We start from the raw sequence: 25867 nt of genomic DNA on the forward strand, positions 1-25867 counted from the left end.
GCGCTGGTCCCCCGAGCCTCAACCCACCTGCACAGAGCAGCGAGCAGCCAGCCAGCGACAGAACCCGCTTCCGCACGGGCCCTACTGACTGCTTCCCAGAGCAGGGACTGTCTGACTTGAGAGGAGACGGGACCCTCCACAAAAACTTCCGTGCAAAAAGGAGAAAGAGGAGGCAGAGGACGCCATGCAGGTCAGGACTGAGGCTTATCAACGGACTGAAATAACTGAGAGGAGAAATGTCACAGGCAACACGAGGAACGGGCAACGGGAACAGCCACTCAGGACCCGCGGGAGTACTGTGGGTGTCTGGGGTAACGAGAACACGCCTTGATCCTAATTTCCTGAGGGCGTGTGTGTGCCTGGGGCAGCCCTGGGACAAGGAAGGGGGGGACAAAGGCCAGGCGAGGGATAAGCACGCGGGCTAACATGGGCTTTGAGTCTTCGGTCTAGCCTGTTACGAACTGGCCAGGACAAGTTTTGCAACTACAGAAGTCTGAAGCACAAGAATATAAACAGCAACATGAACGAACTTCCCTCCCACGAGAAAGAACTCCCCGACACACCCACCCCACGTCATTCTCCCCAGCAGAACCTGCCTTAAGGGATGCACTACAGACACGGGCTGGAAAGCTGGCCCAGGGCTGAAGGCCCGCGGGAGAACGCCTGCCAGGCCCGGGCGAGGCCCCAGGCTCCACCCCGGACCAGCTGAACAGCGAGCGTCAGCCTGCTGTAAAATAAAGCTGAAAACTGAGGCTGCATCACAGCCGGAGTGATCCACAGTGACGACGAGATCTGACTTACAAAAAGTTCTATTTACACATCCGTGAGATACAGCAAGGTACAGCCATTTCCCAAGACATCCGTATCTGTACAGCTGAGCACCTCGGCGAGAGGCGTTAACAAGAACTTCAGTTTAATGAACAAAGCTAAGTGGGGAGAATTTAAGTTTGCACTCGACATGGTGTTCAAACAAAACCAAAGGGCCGAGACAAGGATTCTGACAAAGGACACGGCTCACTAGCCACAAGGCAAAGAAAACGGTCAAAGAATTCCTATACAAACGTCACAAGTATTCTGCTTTTAGGAAACATGAAACGGTGGCTGGGTGTCTCATTTACAAACACAGCATATAAAAATGCACAACCCCCCTGAACAAAAATCCATCCGGTGGTGTTGCGGGACCTCCCCGAGCCCCGTCCCTCTACCCAAACAGGCCTGGTGAATTCCTGGCATCTGCCCTTTTCTCTTTTCAGAACTGAAAGGGTGAGGGGTACCGCTGCTGTGCACTGGTGTCTTAGAAAAAGGGGCCACAGCTGGCCAGAAACATTTGGACGGTGGGTCTCAAAAGTCTCACTTCTGTTTCTCTTTCGCTCTTTAAGACGCAGAAGTAGCTCGGGAAAGCAGCCCCGTGCCCAGCCGCAGCGATGGTGCTCCGGTCGCCCTCAATATGAGGGAGCCTGAGTCGCTGGCATCCTGGCCGCCCCTTCCCCTCGGCACAAGCCAGCGGGGCCCGTGGGGGAGGGCCCAGCGGGTGCTGGCGGGGCTTCCTGGCCAGCACTGAGTAAGGCATCTCCCTCTCCTCAAGGTCCCATTCACTTCCTCAGAAGCAACTTGGCGAAGTCGGCGTTGGACATCTTGGGGGCTTCCGGAGGTCCCGAGGCAGGGCCCGGGGGCTGAGGCGCGGGGCCGTTCTCGGCCTGAGGGCCTGTGGCGTTGGGCCGTTGCAGAGCGCGAGGCAGCAGAGCGAGCTGGGTCCGGCCCTTCCCCCGCCTGGAAGGGGAAACCAGAGTGAACCCCGCGGAGTGGCAGCTTGCGGACCCCGATTCGGCTACGCAGAGAAGCTTGAGCCCCCCAGTCAAAAGATGCGGGCTGGAAAGCAAGACCGCGAAGACGACTCCTATCGCCTGGGGTCTTGGTGAAGAATCTCGTCCCTCAGTTCAGGCCAGGACCAAGCTGGGGGCCAGTCCAGGGAGGGACGGCCGGAATCCCTCGGACCTGGCCCGCACTGGGCAGCTGTGCGCCCACCTCCCTGCGCTCAAGCCTCACTTTCCCCTGGCAACAGTGGCAGGGGCTGACCTGGCAAGATTTTAAATCTACGCCCACGGCTTCAAGCAGCCGAGGGAACTCGGACATGATTGCTGCCAGAAGACAAAGACCAACGTACTACATCAAACACTTGTGTCGGCCGCAGGCCTGGCTCGGGCCCTCCCTGCGTGGACGTGAGCCCAGACGCCTGCCCGGCGTCCCCTGAGCAGGGCCACGCAGGAGAGCACAGCGACACTTACGCTCCGTAGACCTGCCGTGGCACCATGGGGCCAGCAGGGGCTTTCCTGGCCTCCGGCTTCTCCGGAACCTTCCTCTGCGGGGGGTTGCTGATGGCCACCTTGATGACACTCCCTTTGACCGTCATGCCGTCCATCTTCAAGACCGCCTGCGACGCCTGGGATTCGCTTTCATACTCCACGTAGGCCAGGCCCTGGGGGAGGCAAAGCCAGAGCTGGGTCAGGGGCCACGGGATCCGGACACGTTCCTCCCTCGGGGCCGGAAGTGAGACCCGGCTGGGGGGTCCCCGCACCAGCTCCCTTCCCGGGGCCAAGGTCCTGTCTCAAGTGCTTCCCGCCCCTCAGGTTCCCCGACAATTTCTCGACATCAGATGGCAACTTCAGATGACCTGCCTCAGTGCAGTCCATCTTAATTACTCTTGCTCCAGCCGGGGAAAAAAAGGGACAAGACACTCCACAGACGCAGCAGGCGTGGCGAGCCGCCCCAGTGGCCCCCGACCCTGACTTCAGACCCAATTAGCCTCAACAAGTGGGTGGCAGGTAACCCCCCTCCAGCTTACGCCGTACGACAAGACGTCCTACTCCCAAAAGACACAGGAGGGGGCTGCCAGGGGGCTGAGGCCGGGCCCGGGAGACGAGGGGACAGACGGAAGTCAGCAGGAGGGAGGTCACGTCACCCACACGAGCCCCGAGCCGAGCATCCACACCGGGGTCCTCCTCTGCTGCACTCTGACAGGGGGGCCACGGCGGGCCCTGGGACCGCACCGCGGGCCTTGCAGGGGCCACGTGTGCTCCAGCCCTTGGAGCCATCCTGACTGCCCAGACCCGGACGTCTTTCCACAAGCCGCAGCAGACAGACTCCTGAGTCCAGGGCCAGAGGACCAAGCCGCTCTCCTCCCGCGAACCCGTCGTCAGGCCGGAGCGGTTCCTACTCCAGAATCCACCGCTCTCCGGACTGGGCCGGGCCGCGGGCGTCCGCACGTGCCCAGACACTGACCTTGGGCTTGCCCGCCCGGTTGGTGACCAGCCGGATGTCCTTCACAGTGCCGTGCTCCTTACAGATCTCCTCGAGCTCCTCTTTCGTGCAGGAGAAAGGCAGGCCCGAGACGAAGAGCTTGTGCTTCTCCAGCGCAGTGCTGTACCTGAACACCTGCAGGCAAGGAGAGGGAGGGAGGGAGGACCGGCCGGGAGCCCGGCACAGCCCCGCCCAAGGGCCCTCGCGCCTCCCTGGTGACGCGATGGCCGTGGAAGCGGCTCCTCTCAGCTCGGGGGCGGACCATCAGGCAACCGGTGTGAATCTCAAGTGCTCACACCCCGGTGAGCTCGGGAGCTGCTCGGGTCTGGGCCACCCACTAGGGCGCTCCTTCTCAGGCTTTCGTTTTGGGTCCGCACCCAGTGGCACTCGGGGGTTCAGTCCTGGCTCCGGGCTCAGGGACTCCCTCCTGGAAGGCGCGGGGGACGTAACCCGGGTCGGCCACAGGCGAGGCAAGCAGTTTACCCGCTGTCCTATTTTTCTGGCCCCTAAGTGGATCGCTTAAGAAGCCCCGAGCCCAGGCAGATCGCTCAGTGGCCACTGCTGGAGGGGGCAGTTAGGACCCCTGCAGCCACGCCGTTTCCCAAGGAGTGGGGAATCCCCGGTGCTGGCTGGATGCTGCATCAGGTAAAACTGGTGTGTGTGTTGAGTGTGTAAATGTGTGTGTGTGTGTGTGTGTGTGTATGGGGGGGCACACGCTTTTGCATTTGTCCCCTTAAAGAAGGGGGATGCCTAAGAGGCACGGAGGAATCCTTTTCTACACAGGGACAGGGAGAGGCAGGCCGAGCATGTCTGGGGGCCTCTGCTCTACGACAGCCCCACGCGAACGGCGTGCTCTCTGCAGCAAGCCTACCTTGAAGTTCGGGTTCTTGCTCTTGTCCACACAGGGGGAGACGAACATCGGCCTCCCTTCGACGTGCTTCCGGTCCAAGCCGAGCGCCTGCAGGGCCGCCCGCTCCTCCCGGAACTCCACGTAGCAGTAGCCCCGGAAGTCGCCCCGGTTGCTGAAGATGGGGCGGATCTCCGCCACCTCCCCGCAGGCCTCGAAGAGCGGCCGGAGCTTGGCCTCCGGCTCCCCCATGCTGTAGGGCAGGTTGCTGACGAAGACGGTGATGCTGTCCTTGCTGCTGTCGTGGGCCACCTTGGGCAAGTCCCTCTTCTGCTTCGGGGGGGTGTCGGCGTCCGCAGGGCCACTCCGCCCGAAGAGCCCCGTCTCCGCCTCGAGGTCCTGGGCCGCCTCGGCAGCGGGGGAGATGCTGTTCTCGACCCTCCTGCGCTTGCTCGGCTGCTCTGCGGGTCATCGGAGAGGGACAGGTGAGGGACGCCTCCGGGAAAGGAGCCTCCCGCCCACCACAGCAACGGCGTCTCCAGCCACAGGCAGCAGCTCCAGGGCTTGTCCCCAAAGCCCAGGCAGGTTGGGGCTGGGCAGCGCAGGATCGAGGACACTCGGGAGAGCACCACGAAGAGCCCGTGATCCCTAAGCAAGTCCCCGACACCCAGCTGTCCCTCGAGAGAGAGCACAGCCCTCTGCTCCGACTGGTCACTGCTGAAAGCCAGCACCTGGCGGGGCCGCCTCTCCCCGCGGCTGTCGGACGAAGCCGAACCATCCCTTCCCGTGTCCCTGAGCTGGCCGTGCTCACACTGTTCCCCCCCACAACCTGCCATCGCCAACGTGCCCTCGCTCTCCTCGACTCGCGGGCGAGACCCACAGCCCTTGCCCGGGAACCAGTCTGGTCTCTGGGATCCATCCACACCCGTCCATCCACCGCTGTCACGTGCCACGTCGACCCTAACGGAGTCCTGAACGGCGGCGGGCCACCTGCCGTCATTTCTGAGGGTCCCGGAAAGGGGTCAAGTTCAGGGAAGTCTCCTGAGCGATGGCCCCGTGACCGCTTCCCTCTAGTGGACAACTGGATGCTAGCAAAGCGAGTTCCAGAAGCCTTGAAACTCTCTGCGACTGACCACTGAAATACACCCGCGCCCCTCGACCAGCCCCGAAGTCCAGGGGGCACAGAAACACTGGGGACAAGATCGCTGGTGCCAGGCGGAGAGGCGGGGAGGCGGCGCTGCCCCTGGGGAGCCTCGGGGACCCCCAGGCGGTCCTCAGTCCGCCAGGCTCTGGGCTGAAGCCAGGCCTGGGGCTGCCCCGCGCTGGCCTCTCTCCCGGGCCGGAGGGAGGGACTCTGGACTTTCCCGCCCGCTGTCTGCGAACACCCTGGACAGCGCTACCTTCTTCATCATCGCCCCACTCTCTCTCGTCGTCCTCCTCCGCTTTCCGTTTGTCTCCACCTCTGGTCTTTTTCTTCTTCTTCAACAATTTCTTCTCGGCCCGAGTCCGCTTCCTCTGCTCCGCCTTTTCTTCTTCTTGCTGGGCCAGGGCCGCTTCCTTCTCGGCAGCCTGGAACATTGCAGGGGGACAGTGACGGTCACCCGGGGCAGGAGTCCAGAAATGGACGCCTCGTGATGGGGCGAGAGCAGCGGAGGAGTCAGGGAGGGAAACACGCGACCCAGCGAGACGCAACGGGTGTGAGCGAGAGGAGACGCCCGTGCCCGGTTCCACCCTGCGGGTTTGCTCAGGCTTCCCGGGGAGCCAAGGACGAACCGAGACCGAGAGCACAGTCTGGGCCCGGCCAGAGCCCAGTGCTGCAGCCACTGCCTAGGTGAGGCTCTGGGTCTGACAACCAGCACAACCACCGAAAAGCAACTACAATGCTACAGGAGCCTTTACAGAAAGGGCTCAAGCCATTTCAGTGCTTTGTTCCTCTTAAAGGAAAAAAAAATTGTTTTAATCTGTAAGTCTACGCCCCGCATGAGTCGGAGGGTGTCCACGTTTCAACCCTCAGGACGAGGCTCCTTTAGATTCTCGTCTACTGGATCGATTCTGGAGTCCCAGTTCCTCCCAAAGCGTATTTATCTTTCGAGCTGAAGTTTTAAGTCAATCTAAAACTTACACGAGGCAGGATTAAATACTGATGTGAATATTTCATCGTTAACTTCGATTAAAGGCACTTAAGATGATCTCAAACGCTTTGACAAGAAATATTCCTAATGCACTGCCAAAATAACCAGCAATTCAAAGGACTTTCTTTGTGTGTGTGTGTGTGTGTGTGTGTGTGTGTGTGTGCGTGTGTGTGTGTGGACCCAGGCCCTCATACTTCGAGGAAGAGCACTCTCCCGGTACATCCTCAGCCAGTTCCAAAATCCTTCAAGAAACGCGTCCTTACCTTCAGTCTCTGCTCGTTCACACGAGCTAACCGAGTTTCTGTTTTCTGGACAGCTACATCCCAATCTTCTAAAGTTCCTTCAAACAAATAGAAACAGAAACAAAACTTTCATTTTCCAGGTTCTTTGAAAGATATAACATAACACACTAATTTTTACCACTGTCAGGAGAGATTCTCCCATCAGTCACTGAGAATTGGGGCATAAACTCCCCTTTTTTGGGATTTATGTGTGTATGCTCGAAATTTCAGAACTCAAAGTTCATTCAGGCGTATTGAAAGCATCCCTTCCTCTTTCAGGAAAAGATCAGAAAGGCAGAATATATACATCATATTCATATGTTTTCTTCGGGGCAAGTATTTTTAAAAGTCTTAATGTAAGACGTTTATTATTCAGACTGAAGGACTTTAAAAGAAGTCCCACAAAATGATCACGGGGTGTTTTTTCAGGCCAGAGAGGTAATACAGTCAGTAGGACAATTGCATGCAGCTGCCCAGGCTCGATCCCCAGCAGCCCAAAAGGGCCCCTGCAGCCTGCCAGGAGTGACCAAGGGGCACCATCAGGTGTGAACCGAAATGTTCCAAAGAGGTGCCCCGAAATGTCCGTACCACCAAACACCCAGGGGTCAATGCCCTGTCGTCCACCAGAGTGCGTCAAGTGACATTCCACAGGGGCCACAGGCGGCAGGAGCACAGCACGCGAGCTGTCTGCCCTCTGTGGCCTGTGCCAGGGCGTGGGGTCCGAGCTGGAGCGAGGCTGACTCCAGAAACGCTAACAACGCGAGGACACTCTCAGTTGCGTCAGGTCACAGGGGAGCCGCGGGCTCCTGACAGGACACTGCTGACGGGCCCCGCCACGAAAAACGCTGAGAGCGCCCCAGAGCCACGTGGCGCGCTTCCCGCAGGGAGTCAGAGCGCCCGTCTCGGAACACGGGCGCCAGGACAGGGCGGGCACTCACCTTCTGTGCGCTCCAGGCTGAGCAGCACCTCGCAGACGTGCTCCGGGTAGTCGCTGGTGCACTGCACGGCCCGGTGCAGGGCCTTCCTGCAGTGCTGCGTGTCGCCGTGGGCCCTGGGGCAGAAGAGGACAGTTGCTGCCTCCAGCACATGAGGGGACGCGAGGGACAGGCACGCACGCAGACCCTCATGAGCAGAGGCCGGGGGGACTGCAGTGCTCTGCGCCTCACACTGACAGTGCAGGAGGGGAGCCAAGCTCTCCGTGTCACCTTCGAAGTCCCCAAAGTCTCCCTACCCAAGGGGAGAGTCACCGAACCAGGGACAGCCAATGGTCAGACCTGGAGACTTTTTTACCGCACTGCCAGAGAAAGACGCACTGCTGACCTCGACAGTTATAAGAATTCACTAATCTGTGAATCACCACCATGAAACAGTACGTTCTCACAGCTGAGAACACTTACGGATACACAAAGACAGCATATATATAAATACACACACACACGCGCGTACACGTGTCTATATGTATGTACATATGTGTGTATGTATATACACGCGTATTAGGATGTCAGGAAGCTCTGTGGCGGCAACTTTTTAAGTTAAGGCTTGGCGGGAGAGGACAGGAGTTGAGGCCCGACAGGCAGCTGGCCCTGGGTCCCACGTGTGGTTCCTCTGAGCACCACAGAGAATGATTCCTCGGCAGGGTCCCGAGTACCACTGGGTGTGACCCAAATCTGGGTCCCTCCCCCACCCCCCGAAACAATCCATGGGCCAGGGAGAACGCACAAGTGCTAAGGCACTTTGCTTGGGTGCCGCCAACCCCCGTTTAGTTCTGGCAACACAGATGGACCTGAGCATCGCCAGGGGCAAACCCAGAGCAGCACCAGGTCACCTACCCCTGCCAAGAAACGGGCTGCGTGCCGCTGAGTCTCCGGGACCCTTTCAGGGGAGCAAAACTCCTTTCCTAATAGCTCAGTTACGATTCCCAACAGCAGGGACGTGCTGGAGTTTCCCCCAGTGCGGCCAGCGAAGACTGGAGCGGGCTCTCACCCAAGGGTGTGGCCTTTCATTTCTCCTGGGTCCACGGGCTCCCACCTCAAGCACCTCTGCACCGTCACGCGCACACACACGCACGAACGCATGGCTGCCACCTGACTGACCCAGCTGCAGGATGAACTAGGGACTCTTCCCCTGAACACCGTTTCTCTGGAACATGACTCACTGTCACTCGCAAGAACAGCTGTGCTTGGAACATGGACACGAGGGGCCGGAGTGATAGCACAGCGGGGAGGGCGTTTGCCTTGCATGCGGCTGATCCGGGTTTGATTCCCAGCATCCCACACGGTCGCCCAGCACCGCCAGGAGTGACTCCTGAGTGCATGAGCCAGGAGGAACCCCTGTGCATCGCCGAGTGTGACCCAAAAAAGCAAATGAAAAAGAAAGAAAGAAAGAAAAACATGGACACTAGGACTGCCTTTCTCTTTTTTAAAAAAACCCAGGGTCAAAGACGCCCCAAAGCCCACGCCCAAGCCATCATGCTCTTTCGTATTCCATACTCTTACATACAAAGGGGTCGGGAAAGAGAGCCCCCAGATGACAGCGCGCAGCCCAAACACGGCCACGAGCCAGAGTACCGGAAGGACAGGCAGCAGGGCAGGAGGGCCCAGGCTCCGACCGGCCCTGGCAGCCCAGCGTGAGGAAGGAACAGGGAGCGGGGGACAAGGGCACTGGCGTGGTGATGCCCCCCCCCCCCCCCCGGGCGTTACCTTTCCAGGTTGTAGTACTCGAGCCACATGTTGGCGAACTTGGCGTTTCCTCTGGTCATGATGCTGTCCCAGAGTTCCCGAGCCTTCTGCATGTTGTTGCACAGCCGAGCCTACGGTCAGGGACGGGCGTGACCTTCCGGCCTCAGCACCCGACCCCGACACACTGCAAACAGACGGGCCTTCAGAGCCCCGGGATGAGCCGCGCCAAGCCCGCCGCGGCCCCCAGCCCTCTGCCCGCCCCCGCAGGGGCATGGATTGCTGGAGAAGACAAAGTGGGGGCCCATGCAGCCCTGCATCTGGGCTAGCCGCTGGCTTCTGAGTTTTATTAAGCCAACCACCGGGACTGAACCAGAGACAGTCCGGGAGCAAACGCCAGCCCCGTCAATGACAACGGGACTCAGGAGGTGGTCTGACCCAAGCCTCGGCCATGTCCTCCTTGAAAGGGTCAAGAGCAAACATCCCATCCGGAAAGTACCAGCGGAATGTCTCTTCAAATGGACCCCCCCCCCCCCCCCCGCCCCGAACAAACACGACAAGAATTCTTCTATGGGTCGACCAGGGAGTTTCCTGCTTTCCTCACCTTGGGACTCCGGGTCCCAACAACAGTCAGCTGCTCACACCCTCTACCTATCCGGATATCCAACTGGCACAGAGACCACATGCCCTCAGCACCGGCCAAAGCACCAGGCTGGCAGCACCGGCCCGGGGAGGAGAAAAGGAGAAGCCCTGGCATTCCGACACCCTGCCCAGGGGCCTGGCACTCCGCTCGGGTGGAAACGGGCATTCGAGGGCTGAAGAGGCGGTTCGGCAGGTAAGGGGCCTGCTCTGGGCACAGCCAACCCGGGTTCGATCCCCGGCACCCCTGTAAGGTGTCCCCAGCCCTGCCAAGAGCGAGCCCGAGAGCAGGGTCAGGAGTTAGCCCTGGGCACGGCTGGGTGTGGCCCCAAAACAAACAGAGAACAAGGACATCCGGCTAGGTTAACTGAGAAGAATCCCGAAGGAGCCCGACTATCACGTGCCTCTCAAAACCATTTACCGGCCGCGGACAGTGGCTAGCGGCGGAGCACGAGCCTCTGCACGTGACTCCGCGTTTCAATCCCCAACGGAAAAACAACCAGGACATTTACCTCAATCCGAGCCCAGTTCTGCATGATCACACAGCTGGGATCCCCACTCTCGTTGAACCCTTGAAGAACGAGAACGACCCAAGTCAGAGGTGCCAGACCCGCCGGGACGGAGCCGCGCGGGGGACGGGGCTGCACTCACGCTCCTCCACCTCCTGCTTCAGGTAGTCCAGGGCGCGGGCGAACGCAGACCTCAACTCTTCCAGCTCTTTGCTCGAGTCTGTCAGAAAGCGCGAGGAGGGGATGGGTCACGACCCCGTTCGATTTGAATCCCGCACCCAGACTCCTGGGAACGCTCTCTGTCTGCAGGCACAGAACTCAAACGGCCTCCCCTGCCCTCAGCACACGGTGAAGGAGCAGCACAGACAGCAGGGGCAGGGTTCGCTCAAAGAGGCGAACCCGGCAGCGAGTGATCGGGAGGGTTCACTGCTGGTATCTGAGTCTGAGGGGTTGGGGGTGGCCCTGCAAAGATTCAAACCGTAAACACAACAGTCACCCAAAGAAAAACACACACACACACACACACACACACACACGCACGAAGGAGACTGGCGCCGAAGAGAACGGGAAGCTCCCACTGGCTTCCTGAAGGGCCTGGCCAACTCGAGACTCAAACAGCTGCACGCTCTGAGGGACAGTTCTAGCCGAAGGGCGGGTCTCCATCGCTGGCCCCACCGGGACGCAGCCGGGCAACCGGGCACCTCACCCAAAGAGCCACTGAGAAACTCCCACTCGGAGGGGCACACCTTGTTTGAAGTCCACCCTTCTCCTCAGATAGTCCAGGTAGGTCTGCCAGATCTCCACGTAGTCTGTGGCCTGGATGAAGCCAGCGCTCAGAGCTTTCTCAAAGGTCCCTGGAGTTGAAGAAAAAGCCGAGATTCGCCGCTGAGGAAGCTAGCGTAGATTACTGGACTGTCACTGAAAAGGCCTCTGGCGACAAGCCGTCTTATGATTTTTAAAAGCCCGACAATAAAAGTCGCAGGTCAATTAAGTTCGGAGAAAAACATTTCTCCTCCTCGGGAAATCGCAATGCACGCAAGGTGCCGAGAGGCGCCCCGAGGGACGGAGGGTTCCGGTGCTCGCCCTGGCATGGCTGGCAGCAGCTAGGCCCCCCGCACTGCTCAGCTTCGCACAACACCAGGAGCAAAGCCCGAGCACGGCCAGGTGCGGCCCCCGAACAATCACAAAAGCTCTAGCAAGCCAAAAGCACCTCCCAGAGGGCCAGAGAGATCGGAGAACAGGCAAGGAGCTCACCCTGCACACGGCTGGTTTTATCCCGGGCACCCCAGAGAGTCCCCTGAGTACCACCAGGAGTGATCCCTGAGCACTGCCAGTGCGGCCCCCCAAAAATCAAACGTCCAAGCCACCCATCTCCCACAGAGAAATTCTTTCTTAGTCATCAGTTCTCAATATTTCAAAGCACCCTGTAACAATTTTGTTACTGTTGCGTTGGGGGGTGAGGGTGGTTGGCGTCCCCTGGCTCTGTGCTCAGGGGTCACTCCTGGAAGCGCTCAGTGACTAGACATGGTGACAGAGAACCCAAGGGAGGATGACGGCTTGCGGGTAGGGCCTCAGCCCCTCACTGTCCCGCCTGCGTCTGTTACAGCTCTAACTTGAACCCAGAGACACAGCACGTCCGCAAAACCATCCGCACCAGAAATCACCCGGTGATCGACTTCGTGCCTCTCCATGGCCAGGAGGTAGCGGCTCCACAGGGCGACCGTCCACGGGCAGTTTCTCACGGCTCGGCTGTGCGCGGACAGAACCAGCTCCTTGACTTTCAGCTGCCGATCCTGGGAGGAGGAGTCGAGGCTCAGGAGGTGGAACTGAGGCCACCCCTCCCCAGGCACCAGCCAGCCCCGGTCCCGCCGGGCGACGCCACTGGGGTATTTCCTGGCAAATCTCAGCCCCTTGGAGCGGCCCTGACGGCCCCTGCACTGCTGGGGAGGCGCCGACACGAAAATCCAGACAGACACAAACCCTGTCTCGTAACTGATTTCCTCCACAGAGAAACCCTGCGTGGGGAGGACTGGGGGGGGGGGGGGGGGGGCCGAGAGAGCCGAACCTCGGGCCAAGGCGCCAGCGAGTCGGACCCCGCCCAGAGCCCCCCTGGGTCTGTTACACGCACACACGGGCTGGAACGGCCACCCGTGAAATGGGAGTGGCTGCTTGGTTTCTTCCAATCAGCACAGAGGCGCACGGGAGGGAGCACCCAGCAGAAGACCCGGAGCTGCGGACACTGTCTACGCCGCCACGCAGGCCGGGAGTGCGCCCCTCACCCCCCTCCATCCGCAGAGCCCCAGTTCCCCGAAATGTAAGGCTCAAGGGAAAACCCCTGCGATGGTCCCAGGAGTCAAACTGGTAACAGATTAACTTCTTAAAACTCAAGGAGACAGGACGTGGCTCCGTGGAGACAAGGTCAGACCTGGGGCCCCCGGGCGCCACCAGCAGTGGCCCTCGCCCCCCTCATCGCCTGATGTGGTCCCCACAGCAACCACAACAACAAACCCAGCAAAATGACTCAAAAGCGCAGGGCACCGTGGGTGACACAACACCCCTGCAGCAGACAAACGCTGGAACCGCTGTGAACCGATGTACGATCGATAACAAAAGATCACAGAGAAAGTCACGCCCCTCCAAAAGTAACAGCAACCCAAGCGTCGGGAGAAGCGGCAGAGGAGCGGGAGATGGAAGGAGGCGAGAGCGGCGAGGGGGAGCCCGACCCGGAGAGCAGGGGCAGAGCGGCGCGGCGTCTTACTAGGTACTGACTGTAGCGGATCCATAGGTCGGGCACCAGGCAGTTCTCCACCAGCGCGCGCTCGAAGATCAGCTGGACGCGAGCAGGGTCGCCGGTTTTCATCTCGAAGTCGATGTACGCTTGGTACTCGGCCAGCCGGGGTGCTTCTGCACTCAACTGGGACGGGGGAGAAGTGCACTGAGGCTGAGACCAGCTACCTGATGCCGTCACGAAGCACAGACATCTCAGGAGGAAAGGAGGTCGGGGCGAGGCCGGCGACCCTCAGAACCCGCCTCGCCCGCAGACCCCGACCCTGGGCCGTCTGCAGGTCTGACCCAAGTGCCTCTGGGTGGGGACAGTCACAAAGGGGCTTTTCTCTACACCCATTCCCGTCCCATTCCACCTCGTCCATCGCTTTTCCCTAAACCCACTCCCAGTGCGAGGGAATTAAAGCTGGGAACCAACCCGAAACTGAGGGACAAGAGACCCATCACAGACCACCCCTCCAAAACAGGATTCACTTTCTCGGCCCGAGTGGAGCAAATGTATCCACACAAGAATAACTCGGTGAGGGGCTGCAGCAATAGCACAGCGGGGAGGGCGTTTGCCTCGCACGCGGCCGACCTGGGTTCGATCCCCAGCAACCCACAAGGTCCCCCAAACACCGCCAGGGGTAATTCCTGAGTGCAGAGCCAGGAGGAACCCCTGTGCATCGCTGGGTGTGACCCAAAAACAAAAACAAAAACAAAAACAAAGAATAACGATTCTATGAGCTATCTCAAATTTTTCTTTACAAGTATCAGGTCCTGACAAAGTGCAGGTGCATGCAGAAGATCGAAAAAGCCATGCTGGGGACCGAGCCAAAAAAGGAAAAAAGAAAAGGAGGGAAAGAAGCTATGCTGAATATAAACCCATCCCAACGCCAAAAGCTCTTCTCTTTCTCTATCTTTGCGCCGTATCCAGCAATGCTCAGGAGTTACTCCAGGCTCTGCATTCAGGACTCTCTCCTGGCGGTGCTCAGTGGGCCTACGGGCGGCTGGAGATCAGACCTGGTCGGCCGTGTGCGGGCCAGTGCAAGTGCTGTGCGGCCTCCCACCGGACGCTCTCTCCAGCCCCACGGAGCTCGTTCTTTTCAACCTTTCTCTGCAGCCACAGCACGCTGAGTTTTTCCACAGGGCATATCTATCTCTGCTTTCAGTGGCGGCGACCACTTGCACGTGACAGGAGGGATGGAGAGGGGACGGCAGGGCGGCAGCACTCTTGCACACAGCGGACCCGGGTTTGATTCCAGGCACCACGCACGGTCCCCCGAGCACTGCCACGAGTGATGGAACCCTAAGCACAGAGCCAGAAGCCAGCCCGGAGCACCGCAGGGTGTGACCCAGTATTAGAAAAGGAGAGGGAAAGGGAGAGGAGAGAGGAGGGGTTTGATCCCAGGTACTGCACACAGTCCCCCAAGCAGGGTCAGGAGTGATCCCTCATGAGGGGCGGGGAGGGAAAGGAGAGAAAGAAAAAAAAAAACACGGAGGCAGCAAGAGCATATATACTGATGAATACACTATAAGATGTATTCAATATTTTAGTAATGGCAAACTAATTACCCACAACAAACTATTCGCCTAGACATACTGCATCAGTCAAAAGCTACAATGCGACATTCGATCTTTTAAGTCTTTAAAAGTCATCAGCAAACACACACTAGGGCAAAAAAATACAAAAAATCTGCTTGAACAAAGGTTAAGCGTTTGCAGGATTAAGATAGGGGGGCCATAGCGACAATACGAGGATTCAATCCCCAGCTTCCCATTTGGTCTCCTGAGCACGTCCAGGAGTGATACCTGAGTACAGAGCCAGGAGTCACACCAGGTGTGCAATACACTGCCTGGGAGGCCAAAACAACAGTACAGCAGGGAGGGTGCTTGTCCTGCACAGGACCACCCAGGTTTGACCACTGGGCACCACATGTGGCACCCCGAGGCCCACCAGGCGTGATCACTGAGCACAGAACCAGGAGGACACATGGAGGACCACCGGATGTGGCCCAAGAACAAGGGGGAGGAAAGAGCTCGGAAGCACCTGAGCTGCACAACGATGCCTGGGGCAGGTCACCAGTGTCCCCCTCTCAGAGTCAGGGCCGCTGAGACACAGGCGCCGAGTACCAGGCGGAAACCAGGCCTCCTCTTAGAAAGCAGCAGCGCGGGGCTCAAACTTCGGGCGGCCGGCCCTCCACGCCTGGGGCGCTGCTTTGCCAAGAGAGAAACGGAAGGAAGCAGAGCCCGGCAAATCGCACAAGACGCAACAGTCACACTGGACACGCGGCAGAGACGCGGGAGAACGTCAAGCCCAAGAGAGGTCTTAAAGTCGGTCACACAAAGTAAGACTTTCCTTCCTAGAGGTGCTGAATGGCTCTTTGAATAGCAATGACAGAAGCCAAAGGACACAGCCAACAGTCCAGAATTCTATCTGGGAGACTTTCAGGGAGACCAAAGTAAAGAGCTTTTCCAAACAAAGATTTAGAAAATCTGTTACCAGCCAGTGTCTCGTGCAGAAGATTCTAATCAGTAGAAGGCAACCAGATTACAGAAAAAGTGATTTCGACTGAAAGAGAGGATGCAAGAAAAGATTCGAGAAACGTGTGCAGTAAACATACACTGAGGCCAAAGTGAAACCAACAGCAGTGCCGGTGGGACAGGCTCTGAGCAAGGCGTAAGGAGCCACCTCAGAGCGGACACGGGATTCACCTCTGTCAGAGCAGACATGAGGACCCCATCTCAGCGCGGACACAAACACAGACCCCTGGGGAAGCCCTGAGTCGCAATACAAATCTCTCAACTGTCAGAAGAAAACAAAGCCAAGCACAGTCATGACTCGAAATAGTAGGAGTTTTCTCTCAATCCCAACCAAAGGACAACTCAGAAATCCAAGCACAATCAAGGCCTGTTGAGCCAAAGATGCCGTAAGGGAAAACAAAACTCACGTGCGGCACGTTGCGATACAAAACGAACAACCGAACAGAAGAGTGATCTGGGACCCACAACTCGGCGAGAAAAGACGGACCTTCAGAAACATGAGTGAAGCACCTCAACGGGTCCTTCGCAAAAGAAGGAGACACCCGAGCGGCCAACAGGCATTTCGACGTCACGACACTTGGCCAAACACAAAAGAAAACTTCCGTTTCAGACTCATCACGCCGGTTAACTGCCAGGCGCAAATCAGTAGGTCAGGCTGGCAAGAGGCGCAGAGACCTCTGCTACGGAGCGGAGGAGAAGCGACGAAGGACCACTGCTCAGCGATGGCCGAGGGCCCCGAAGCCCCACTCCCTCCACGGTGACGAGCGCTTCTCTTGGTGGATGCCAAAACGGACACACCAAACGGTTTGAGCAATACAGCTCAACCTAGCAGAGATCAAGAAACAGCCCAACTCGCTTACGCACAAAATTGTGAGGGAAAAGACAGACACGCTGGAACCACACTTACCAACGGGAGTAAAACCCGAGAGACTCGAATGAAAGAAAATAAACCAAGTTTCCATTACAGAGAGGTTAGAAAGCAAGCAAGAGGAAACAATGGATTCACTAAGAATGCGTTCAGAGGCTGCAAAATTACAAAGAAAAGCAACAGAAAAATAATCCTAAAAACCAGGAAAATGAGGAGCTCTCCCGGGAGGCAGTCTACGGAGGGTCATGCGGGAGACTCCCACGGGCCTGGCAATGCCCTATTTCTTGCACCTGGGTGGGTACGGGGATGTTCACTGCACTGTTAGTATGTTAACTGTATGACTGCACGTGTTCCTCCACACTCTAAATTTTTCATAATAGGGGCCAGAGAGAGCATGGTAGGCATGACGCTTGCCCTGCGCAGAGCAGAACAGGGTTCCGTGGCATCGTACACAGACCCCCCAGTGTACTTCCAGGAGGACTCCTAACAACAGAGCCAGGAGTAGAGCATCACCAGCATCTCACACTCACACACTCACACACACACACACACACTTCTCTTAAAAAAAAAACTTTTCACAATGAAACAAGATCTCCAAGGCAATGCTTTACTTGCTCCAACTGACCGGGGGAAACTAGTGAGAAGTCCGTCACAGAGCAGCCCCTCTTACCAGTGCGTCTTCGTAGGGCTTGTACTTCTCCAGTTGCTGCAGGGCCTTGTTATAGCTCTGAATGACCGAATCTGGGATTGGGTCTTCGGACCATTCTTCGTACTCTGCAAACGTGGCCTCCATATCTGTTGAAAGATGGATTCAGCCCCATGGATCTTGCCATGGAGGCTATCAGCCCAGACAGGCTAACCCACGTGACTACGGCGCCTCCCACATCTGGGGCCACAGACAACAGCCCTTCCTGGCGGTACTCTCGGCTCAACTGCTTCGACTGGGCCTAAGACCATCTCAAAGCACTGCCTCGGGGTCCCGACCAACCAATTAACCAGCTAACGGCACCAACAGCTACCCGAACGGACGAACATCTACCTAGTGCCAACGTGGTCCGAAACGCTTTCAACTCTCAAAACTCCCCGAGGCAGGATGGACTGAAAATCCATCTCCCAGCTGAGGTGGTCACATAAGTCATCGACAGTTCCCAGGAGCCCAAGGCTTTGAGCCAGGCAGTGAGGCCCCGCTCTGAGGCCCACTCACGATGGGACTCGGCTGCTCGCTGGTGTGCGAGACGAAACCAGCAGCCAGCTCAGTTTTCGAAACCTTTCTGTAGGTCACCCAAGGATGTAGTGGGGGAGACACTTTCCTCTAGGCTAAATTAAATCCAGAAAGAGCCAGGAAGTAAAAAGAGACTTAATGCATGACTTCCGAGGAGGCTGTCAGACACTCTGAGGGCCCACAGCACACCACGCTGAGGAATCAAACCAGGCAGCAGCCCCAAACTGTCCTAACTCAGGAACACGTCAACTCGTGCTGCAGACCGTCAAAGGGCGGCCGAGCCACATGCGCCCAACGACAGGGACCCCCTCACGGGAGGGAACCCACCTCCAACCCTGCCCAGCAATGCTCCTGACCCAGAGCACCACCGAATGATGTGACGTAAAGTAAGTCGTGCAAAGCCTCGCTCTGTCGCAGAAGACAGGTCTCCTGGAGTGTTCCATGGCGCTCTCGATAAATCCCCATAAGCGCAAGGGGATCAATATCCCTCTGTCCTCTCAGAAACCTCCTCTCTGGCTCCCCAACAATTCTTAAGCCTGGAGTCAGTCTGCCTCCTGGCTCTCCCCCGAGCCCTTGTGATTCCTCTGGGCCATTCCGGAGAGGCTTGGACCAGGGGGCCTGTCCATGGTGAGCCTGTCCACTGAGAATGTGAACACCAGCCACACCGGCCTCGTGCGTGGCCACACGGCGCCTGATTCCACGACACGCCCCCCAGCACACCTCAAACATCAGCTGCTGCCAAGTGGGTTTCTCTTACCGTAGAGGGGGATGGCCAGCTGCCGCCGGAAGAGACTGTCCACTTTCTCAAGCTGTGAAGCAAAGGTTTGTTCCCGGTCAAAAGGGGAAAGGAAGACAGCTATGGGCTAAAGAAGCAAATTCGCAGTAAATGACAAACTCTGGCTCTTCCTACTTTAAAAAAAAAAACACCTCTCACAATAAAGTCTAACTAAGACTATGACTTCTCTACAAAGTATCCTGCCAACTATGGCAAGAATGCCAGACTCCAAAAAAGCAACATTCCCTCAGCTTCTGCTGAAAACAGAATGGGAGGAAGAAAGGAGGATTGTTTTCTATTTTTTTAAGTCACCAGGGGACTATAAGGAGGCAGAAGATTAAGTATCCTGAGACACAGGTGACCCCAGGACCCAGATGTTGTAGCTTGTCTGTAGTGTTGGGTTCTGAGGCTATGAAGGGTGGAAACACAGAGGTGGTGTCGGGGAGGGAGGGGCATGGCTACCTTGTGTCTCCGAACCATGTGAACCAAAGCAGTGGGTGTTTTTAAACAACAGAAACTGCAGCACCAACGGTATTTCTGGTCAAAACCCGTCTTGCCAATTTACCTGATCGCTCACCCCCAAGGGACTCACACAGGTGATGCTGAAACAGCCCAACTACTCAAAGGCGAACGCGGTGGGCCACTCACCCGGGCGGCTTCCACAATCGCGCTTTCAAACTCCCGGTAGGCCTCCCAGATGGCGAGTCCCTTGGTCATGTGCAGGCCGACGGACGACAGCGCCCTCTCGAACACAGAGCGCACCTTCTCCAGGCCGCCCTTCTGACCAATCCCGCCAACCGAGTACTGGCCATACTCCAGCCAGATGTTCGGACCTACGCGTGAGAGAGGGTTGCTCTATCAGTTCAGGGCAGAAAATCTGCAAACTTTCAAAGAAAACGCAAAACAGGAGGAACGCGGGTGAGTCGCCCTAGGGGTGAGCCTTCACAGAAGAAGGTTCCTACACTTTTACGCCTCTGAGTGTCTTCCCGGGGCCTGCGTTTTCGCTGGCAAACCCGTTTCAAAGAAAGCCATCAGTTCTGCTGTCACTGACCCATGTAAAGCTGCCACACAGACGACAGAGCACAAATGGAGACGAACCCGCCCACGGCGACAAAGCCCTTGGGAGGCCAGGCAAGCCCGCAAGCCCGAGGCCTCCAGCGCTGTCCCTTCGCGAGAGGAGACTTCCGGAAGGTCACATCTGGGGGGCTGGAGCAATAGCACAGCGGGTAGGGCGTTTGCCTTGCACGCGGCTGACCCGGGTTCGATTCCCAGCATCCCATATGGTTCCCTGAGCACTGCCAGGGGTAATTCCTGAGTGCGGAGCCAGGAGGGATCCCTGTGCATTGCCGGGTGTGACCCAAAAACCAAAAAAAAAAAAAAAAAAAAAGTCACATCTGGGCCCTGCCCACCACGCCCACCATCGGGGAGGGCAACAGCCAGAGCCCCCACGGCGGTCAGGAGAAGCCCCGAGGACACTTACAAATGTAGTCCTTCACGGCTTTCTCGAAGAGGTCGTAGACGTGCTCGCGGTCGAGGCCGTCCAGGGCCATGCTGGTCTCGTCGTGCAGCCACTCCAGCCAGAGCTCTGCAAGACAACGGCCCCCGCTGCGCTACCACCGGCCACCCGCAGACAGGTGGTGAGACAGGAGGCGACAGCGCCCACCTGCCCCCCAGAGGCACAGCGGGCCGGCCCGGCGCTCACACTCTGGTTCCGAGCTCCCTGCGAGGAGCGGGGCCCACTCGGGCGCGCGACACGACGGCGCCCCCCTCACCTTCCGTCAGAGGGAAGATCTCGCTCATCTTCTGGCGGGCCACGCGCACTTTGGCGAGCTCCCCCTCCAGCCGCAGCAGCCGGATCAGGTCCACGTGGCAGTTGTAGTCGTAGACGTTGATGGACAGCTGAAGGAGACAGACGGTGGCACGTCAAATGTCCCCATCAAGATAACTCGGCCAGGGCCAGAGGGACAGTGTAGCAGGCCAGGCGTCTGCCTCCCATGCGGCCGACCCCTGGCATCCTCTAGGGCCTGGAGCACCACTAGGGGTGATTCCCGAGTGCAGAACCAGGAGTAAGCCCGGAGCATCGCAGGGTTTACCTGACCAGAAGCTAAAAGCAAACAAACCGCCCCCCCGCCGCTCCCCCCCCCAAGCAAATTCACTCAGCCTCCATCACCCGTGGGGACCAGCCACACTCATCCTCCCGGGCCGCAGAATCCTCAGCGTGCTCCCGGGAGCGACATCCTCTCCAGCCCCAGGAGGAGGGCGGCCAAGAGAGAAGGCGGAGCCCCGGGACAGCCGACCCTCACACGCCCAGGGCTCCGTCCCAACTGCGCGGAGCACTCCTGGGCTCTCTAGAGAAGGACACATCAAGTGAAGAAAACAGAGGAAATGTGATCTTAAAGAGATCATTCATCTCCGTTTCCTCATCTATCATGTGGGGAGACCACTGGCTTCGAATGGACAAGGCCGTGAGGAGTTTAGAAGGGAATTCAGGAACGTGCCAGAGACAAGAGAAAAACAGCGTTGTTGGGTTCTGGGATCTGCTGAGGTGGAGGGCTGGGTGACTAGGGTTCACTACTGGGCCGGAAGCTTCAAACTGAAAGTTTAGAACAATCACGTTTTTCTGGCTGGGCACGGGGCTTAGGGGTCCCAGGGTTCGTTTTTTGTCCAGCCCTGTCCCTTGCTTGGTTTCTCTGTACCCCGCACGCGAGTGCAAACGGTGGGTATGTGTCCTTCTACGTGACTTTTTTTTTCCAAGGAATTTGACACTTTAAAGCTGCACCGAAGTGGTAAGGGCAGGCAGGATTCCATCTTTACTCAGAGCCGAGTAGTATTCCATTGTACAGACAGCTCAACTTATCTGCCCACCAGCAAGCAACTGGGCACTGGGGCCGTGTCCAGGCCTTGGCTGTATATGAACAAGACTGCAGTGGACACAGGGGACCAGAGACCTTCTCATGTTCGTGTTTCAGTTTTCTTGACATGAATGTCATAAAGCGGGCTCTCCAGAGTACATGGAAGTTCCATTTTTAATATTTTCAGGGGCTGACGTACTATTTTCCATAGAGGGCTGGAGAGATAACATGAGCACAACATGAGGCACAACACGAGGCCGACCTGGGCTTGATCCCCGGCATCCCACATGGTCCCCCGAATTCCTGAGTGCAGGAGTAATTCCTGAGCACAGAGCCAGGAGCAGTAAACCCTGGAGCATCCCTGGGCGTTGCCTCTACCCCCACAAACAAAAGTGCTTTCCATAGATGCTGGGCCAGAAGACATCCCCGGGACGAGAGAATGGAGTCCTGTCCTGCCACGCTGTCAGAACTGGTGGCTCCAGGCTTTCTGATCCAGGCCATTCTCCTGGTGTGGGGGGCATCACTGGCACAGAGAGCTGAACTCAGCTGTGCCATGCCTCCCCAGTGCCCAGCCGGGGCCACATACGCTGCCCTGGTCTGCGCTCCCAAGTCTGCCCAAGACATCGTGAGGGGCCCGTTTGAATTTCAGATACACACACACACACACACACACACACCCTCTGATTGACACACCTCCCTGATCACCAGCGGACACTTTCTTCTCTGCTTGCTGGGCATCTGTGCAAGGATCTATTCAGCCCCTCGCCCCATTTTCCGTGGGGCAGTTTGTGTTTCTGTTGCTGAGTTTTGTGAGTGCTCCATCTACCCCGCTAACGTGGCAGTCCTTTGTCTGCTGTTCAGTGTCCACGCACTTTCCGTTCCCCCCACTGTGGGGACCTTCTGACTGCAGTCGGCCTTTCTTTCACCACGTGGCCACTTTTCAGATCCCTCTAATTTGCTGTGGTTTGGTTGTAATCCGTCTGGGACCAAATCCAGGGCCCCACACACGCAAGGCAAGAACTCAACCTGAGCCGAATCCCCGGCATCCAGATACAAGTTTTGGCTGAGATAATGCGGGGGTTAAGACACTTGCCTCGCGTGTGGTCAGCCCTGCCTGGTTAATCACCCAGAAGTGAGCCCTGAGCACAGAGCCAGGTCAAAGCCAGAGGAGAAAGACTCCAAGCGTAGAAAGAGAAAGAAGGACCAGAGAGACGGGGTCAGTGACGGGGCTCGTGCTGGGCATTCCTGAAGCCCAGGGCGGGTTCCCGGAACCACCGGGTCTCCCACTGATCCCTATGGCACGTCCCCCCAAAATCATTTTATTTCCAAAAAAAAGAGATGCAAGCACACGGATTTGAGAAAGTAACTGGCTGAGCGGGGGCCTGTCGTGATGCACTGAGTTCCCCACTGAACTGTCAAGCATGTCACCTGGGGAACACCGAAGTGACATTTGGAGAGGGTGAACTTTGCTGAACACCTGCAAGGCGCTCCCTGCCACCCCATCACTCTCGGCCCACCCGGATCGGATGGGAAGACGGCTTGTGAGCAGGAAGGAGGCTGCGGGGGCAGGAGCGTCACCGCTGGGAGGCAGATGTGGCCAGTGCGGGGCTCGGGAGGGCCGAGGCGGATGGGGGAAGCGAGTCGGTGCGAATGCAGCTCTCCATGAAACCGCCTCGGGAGGGTTCCGTATAAACATCTGGGTGTTTGGGGTTGTATTATCCGCCCCTCCCCCAGTGACACAGATAAAATCTGGGGCCTAAATGTCTGCTTTGTTGTTCTTTAAAGGTCAAAATATAGGCTCTGCTCTATGTGGAGGTGCCGAGAAGTACAGGAGCCCCCTTCAGAGCCCCTTTAGTGCCAGCAATGTGCGCTCTATTCTGGTCCCGGCACGGGGCGTTTGGACCCGCACGTCAGAGCGAGAGGAGGCTTCGCCAGGACCCTGCGAGGTCTGAGGTCGGCTGCTGACGCCCACCTCCCGCTCACAGGGGAGGAGGAATAGCAGCGGCCTCAAGGCCGGACCAGGCTGCCACGTGACAAACCGTGCCGGGAGCTCTGGGCGCGTGGGGCTGTGTCAGCTCGGTGGCAGCCGCGTGGGGGACCCGATTCCAACCTTCAGGTCACCCCCCGGAGGGCCAGAGAAGGTGTTCGCTTCGCACGTGACCAAACCCGGTTCGGTTCGGGGCATCGCAGATATTCCCCCCGAGCCCCACCAGGAGGGATCCCGAGGGCAGAGCCAGTGTCAGTCCCGGGCACAGCAGGGTGTGGCCCCAGAACCAAAAGGAAATAAATGACCCACGGGGATGTCACTGGCACAGGGAGCTGAACTCGGCTGTGCGATGCCTCGCCAGTGCCCAGCCGGGGCCACACACGCTGCCCTGGTCTGCGCTCCCAAGTCTGCCCAAGACACCGTGAGGGGCCCGTTTGAACTTCAGATCCAAACACACACACACACACACAACACCCAGAAAATCTTTTAGCTGTGACTAGAGGCTGAGATTCAGGGGAATTGGACTCACACAGCATGTGCTGAGGGTGGGGGGGTTGGGGGGGAGCTGCCCACTGTTGACGACCCACACAGGCAGGACAGTCCACAGTGAGCACATGGGCAGCAAAAGCCATTCTCCAAAGCAAGCAAGGGGCCCTCGGCCAGGACCTGACCTTGGCACCCAGCACCCACTCCTTTCGGCCAGATAAGCCCTTTTCCCGTCGCTCGCGGAGAGGGAGGGCCGACGGGGCACACAGCTCTCTGAAAGAAAGGCTCAGGGCCGAAATCCTGGATGGGGAAGCTCAGAGGGCTGCCAGCCTGCTTAGCATGCAGGGCCCGGTTGGGTGCCCCGATTCTGCGCACCAAACGGTCCCACTGCCTCACCAGGAGTGACCACGTGTGACCTCAGACTACCCACCCCCCAAAAAAGAAAAGTGTCAAGCCTGCAAGGCAGATCCCTCCAAAGACAGGGGCACTACCCACCTGGCGCTCCCATCTCACGCCCCGTCTATTCGAGAAAAACTAACCGGACGACCCAATCGACTCATAAGAAGCCGAAACGGTGACCCCTCGGACCGGCGTCTTCACCGATCCCTGGCGATGACCGTGGAAGGAACGAAGCGGTCATCACCACTTGGAACACCCAACAAAAACATCCCCACTGATGTCCCTGGGCAAAGCCATACCCAGTTGGGCTAAGGGCGTCACCGCTGCAAAACAACTTCTGGCCCGGAGTTTGCCCAGCTCCGCAGGGGCGACTCGGAGCAAACCTGTCCCCGGGTCCGAAAGGGGGACTCTGAGCACCTCTGTCCCCTGGCCCACCCCGGAGTGTCTGCCTTTCGCCCACCAAGCAGGAGCCAGCTCCGTCGCGTCCAGACGCCCCTCCGAACCCGCCCCACGCGCCCTCCCAGGGCCCCCAGCAGAAAGCCCCTCCTCGCTCTCCAGCTCTCTCTCCAGCAGGGCCCTGGAAGAGAGAGGGGGGCGGTTCCAGCCCAGCCCCTGCATCCCCGCAGGGAAACTCACCGCGCCCTGCACCGAGGGCGGCTCTGCAGCGCGCCTGCAGAAAGCGGGTCCTGCCCCGGCCCCGCAGTTAGTTCCCGGGTGGACCACGGGGCTGGGGACCCCTCGACCTGGGCTCGGCCCGTGCTCGTTGCACCACCGCTGCGAGTCGGGGGGTGCGGGGTGCGGGGTGGACCCCCCGGAGCTAAACTCGGCTGCGCCCCCAAGCAGGGGGGGGGACTCCAGCAGCTCGGGGGGCACCGCCCGGCACTGGGGGGCGTGCGGGACCCGCGGGACCCCCACGCCCACGCCCACCTGCTCCTCCAGGCGCTCGATCTCCAGCTGGTTCTTCTCCTCCTCCTCGTCGTACTCCCACTCGTACTCCCCGGCCGAGCTCTCGGCCGACGAGGCCGCCGCGTCCTCCCCCTCCCCCTCCTCCCCCTCCCCCTCCTCCTCCTCCTCCTCCGGGTCCCCGTCGCTCTCGCTCGCGCCCTCCTCCCGCCGCTCCCACTCCGGCCCCATGGCCTGGCGGGGCGCCGCGGCCCCCGCCCGCGACGGCCCCTTCCTCCGGGCCTTGGCCGGCCTCCCCTCGGCCTCCCCCGCCTCGGACCCGGGCCCGGCCCCGGGCTCAGCCTCCGGCCCCGCAGCCGCGCTCGCAGCCGCCGCCGCCATCTTGCGCGCCCAGCGATCCGGGGTCCTCGGCGGCCGCCGCAAGACCGGCGGGGGCGCAGGCTGCCCGCGGCGCGCGCCTGACCGGAACGCCGCACTCTCGCCGCTCGGGAAGGCGGGCCGGAGCCTCGCGGGACCGAAGACGTCTCTGGCCAGCCGGCGTCGGCGTCTCACGGGCCGGTGAAGGGTCCGCGTCTGAGAAAACGCTCGACCGACGCGCCGCGGGGTCCAGCACATCTTCGGGCAGAGCCTGGGCCTTGGCACCGGAAGTGAAAACCGTGGGACGTTATGGAGGGAGCGTGATGTCGCT

At 58.8% G+C, this 25867-nt stretch overlaps 1 protein-coding gene across 2 annotated transcripts; it reads right to left on the reverse strand.

Annotated features, from left to right (window-relative positions):
• Positions 1-793: 793 nt before the first annotated feature.
• Positions 794-25560, reverse strand: SART3 (spliceosome associated factor 3, U4/U6 recycling protein). Of its 2 annotated transcripts, none has more exons than XM_056114458.1 (19): positions 25204-25560; positions 20325-20451; positions 20033-20137; positions 19201-19385; positions 18535-18586; positions 17226-17350; positions 13139-13294; positions 12035-12173; positions 11127-11234; positions 10523-10600; positions 10384-10442; positions 9257-9366; positions 7496-7608; positions 6540-6616; positions 5545-5713; positions 4169-4605; positions 3280-3432; positions 2286-2476; positions 794-1770 (listed from the first exon to the last, which is right to left on the reverse strand). In XM_056114458.1, exons 1-19 carry the CDS (start codon positions 25558-25560, stop codon positions 1593-1595), a joined length of 2919 nt encoding a protein of 972 aa, XP_055970433.1. In that variant the 3' UTR covers positions 794-1592. The 2 variants fall into 2 exon arrangements, with proteins under 2 accessions (XP_055970433.1, XP_055970432.1); XM_056114457.1 differs by having other exon boundaries at positions 18535-18640.
• Between the last annotated feature and the right edge of the window lie 307 nt (positions 25561-25867).

The sequence above is a fragment of the Sorex fumeus genome, unplaced genomic scaffold (genome assembly GCF_029834395.1).
Source record: "Sorex fumeus unplaced genomic scaffold, SorFum_2.1 ptg000025l, whole genome shotgun sequence".
NCBI lineage: Eukaryota > Metazoa > Chordata > Mammalia > Eulipotyphla > Soricidae > Sorex > Sorex fumeus.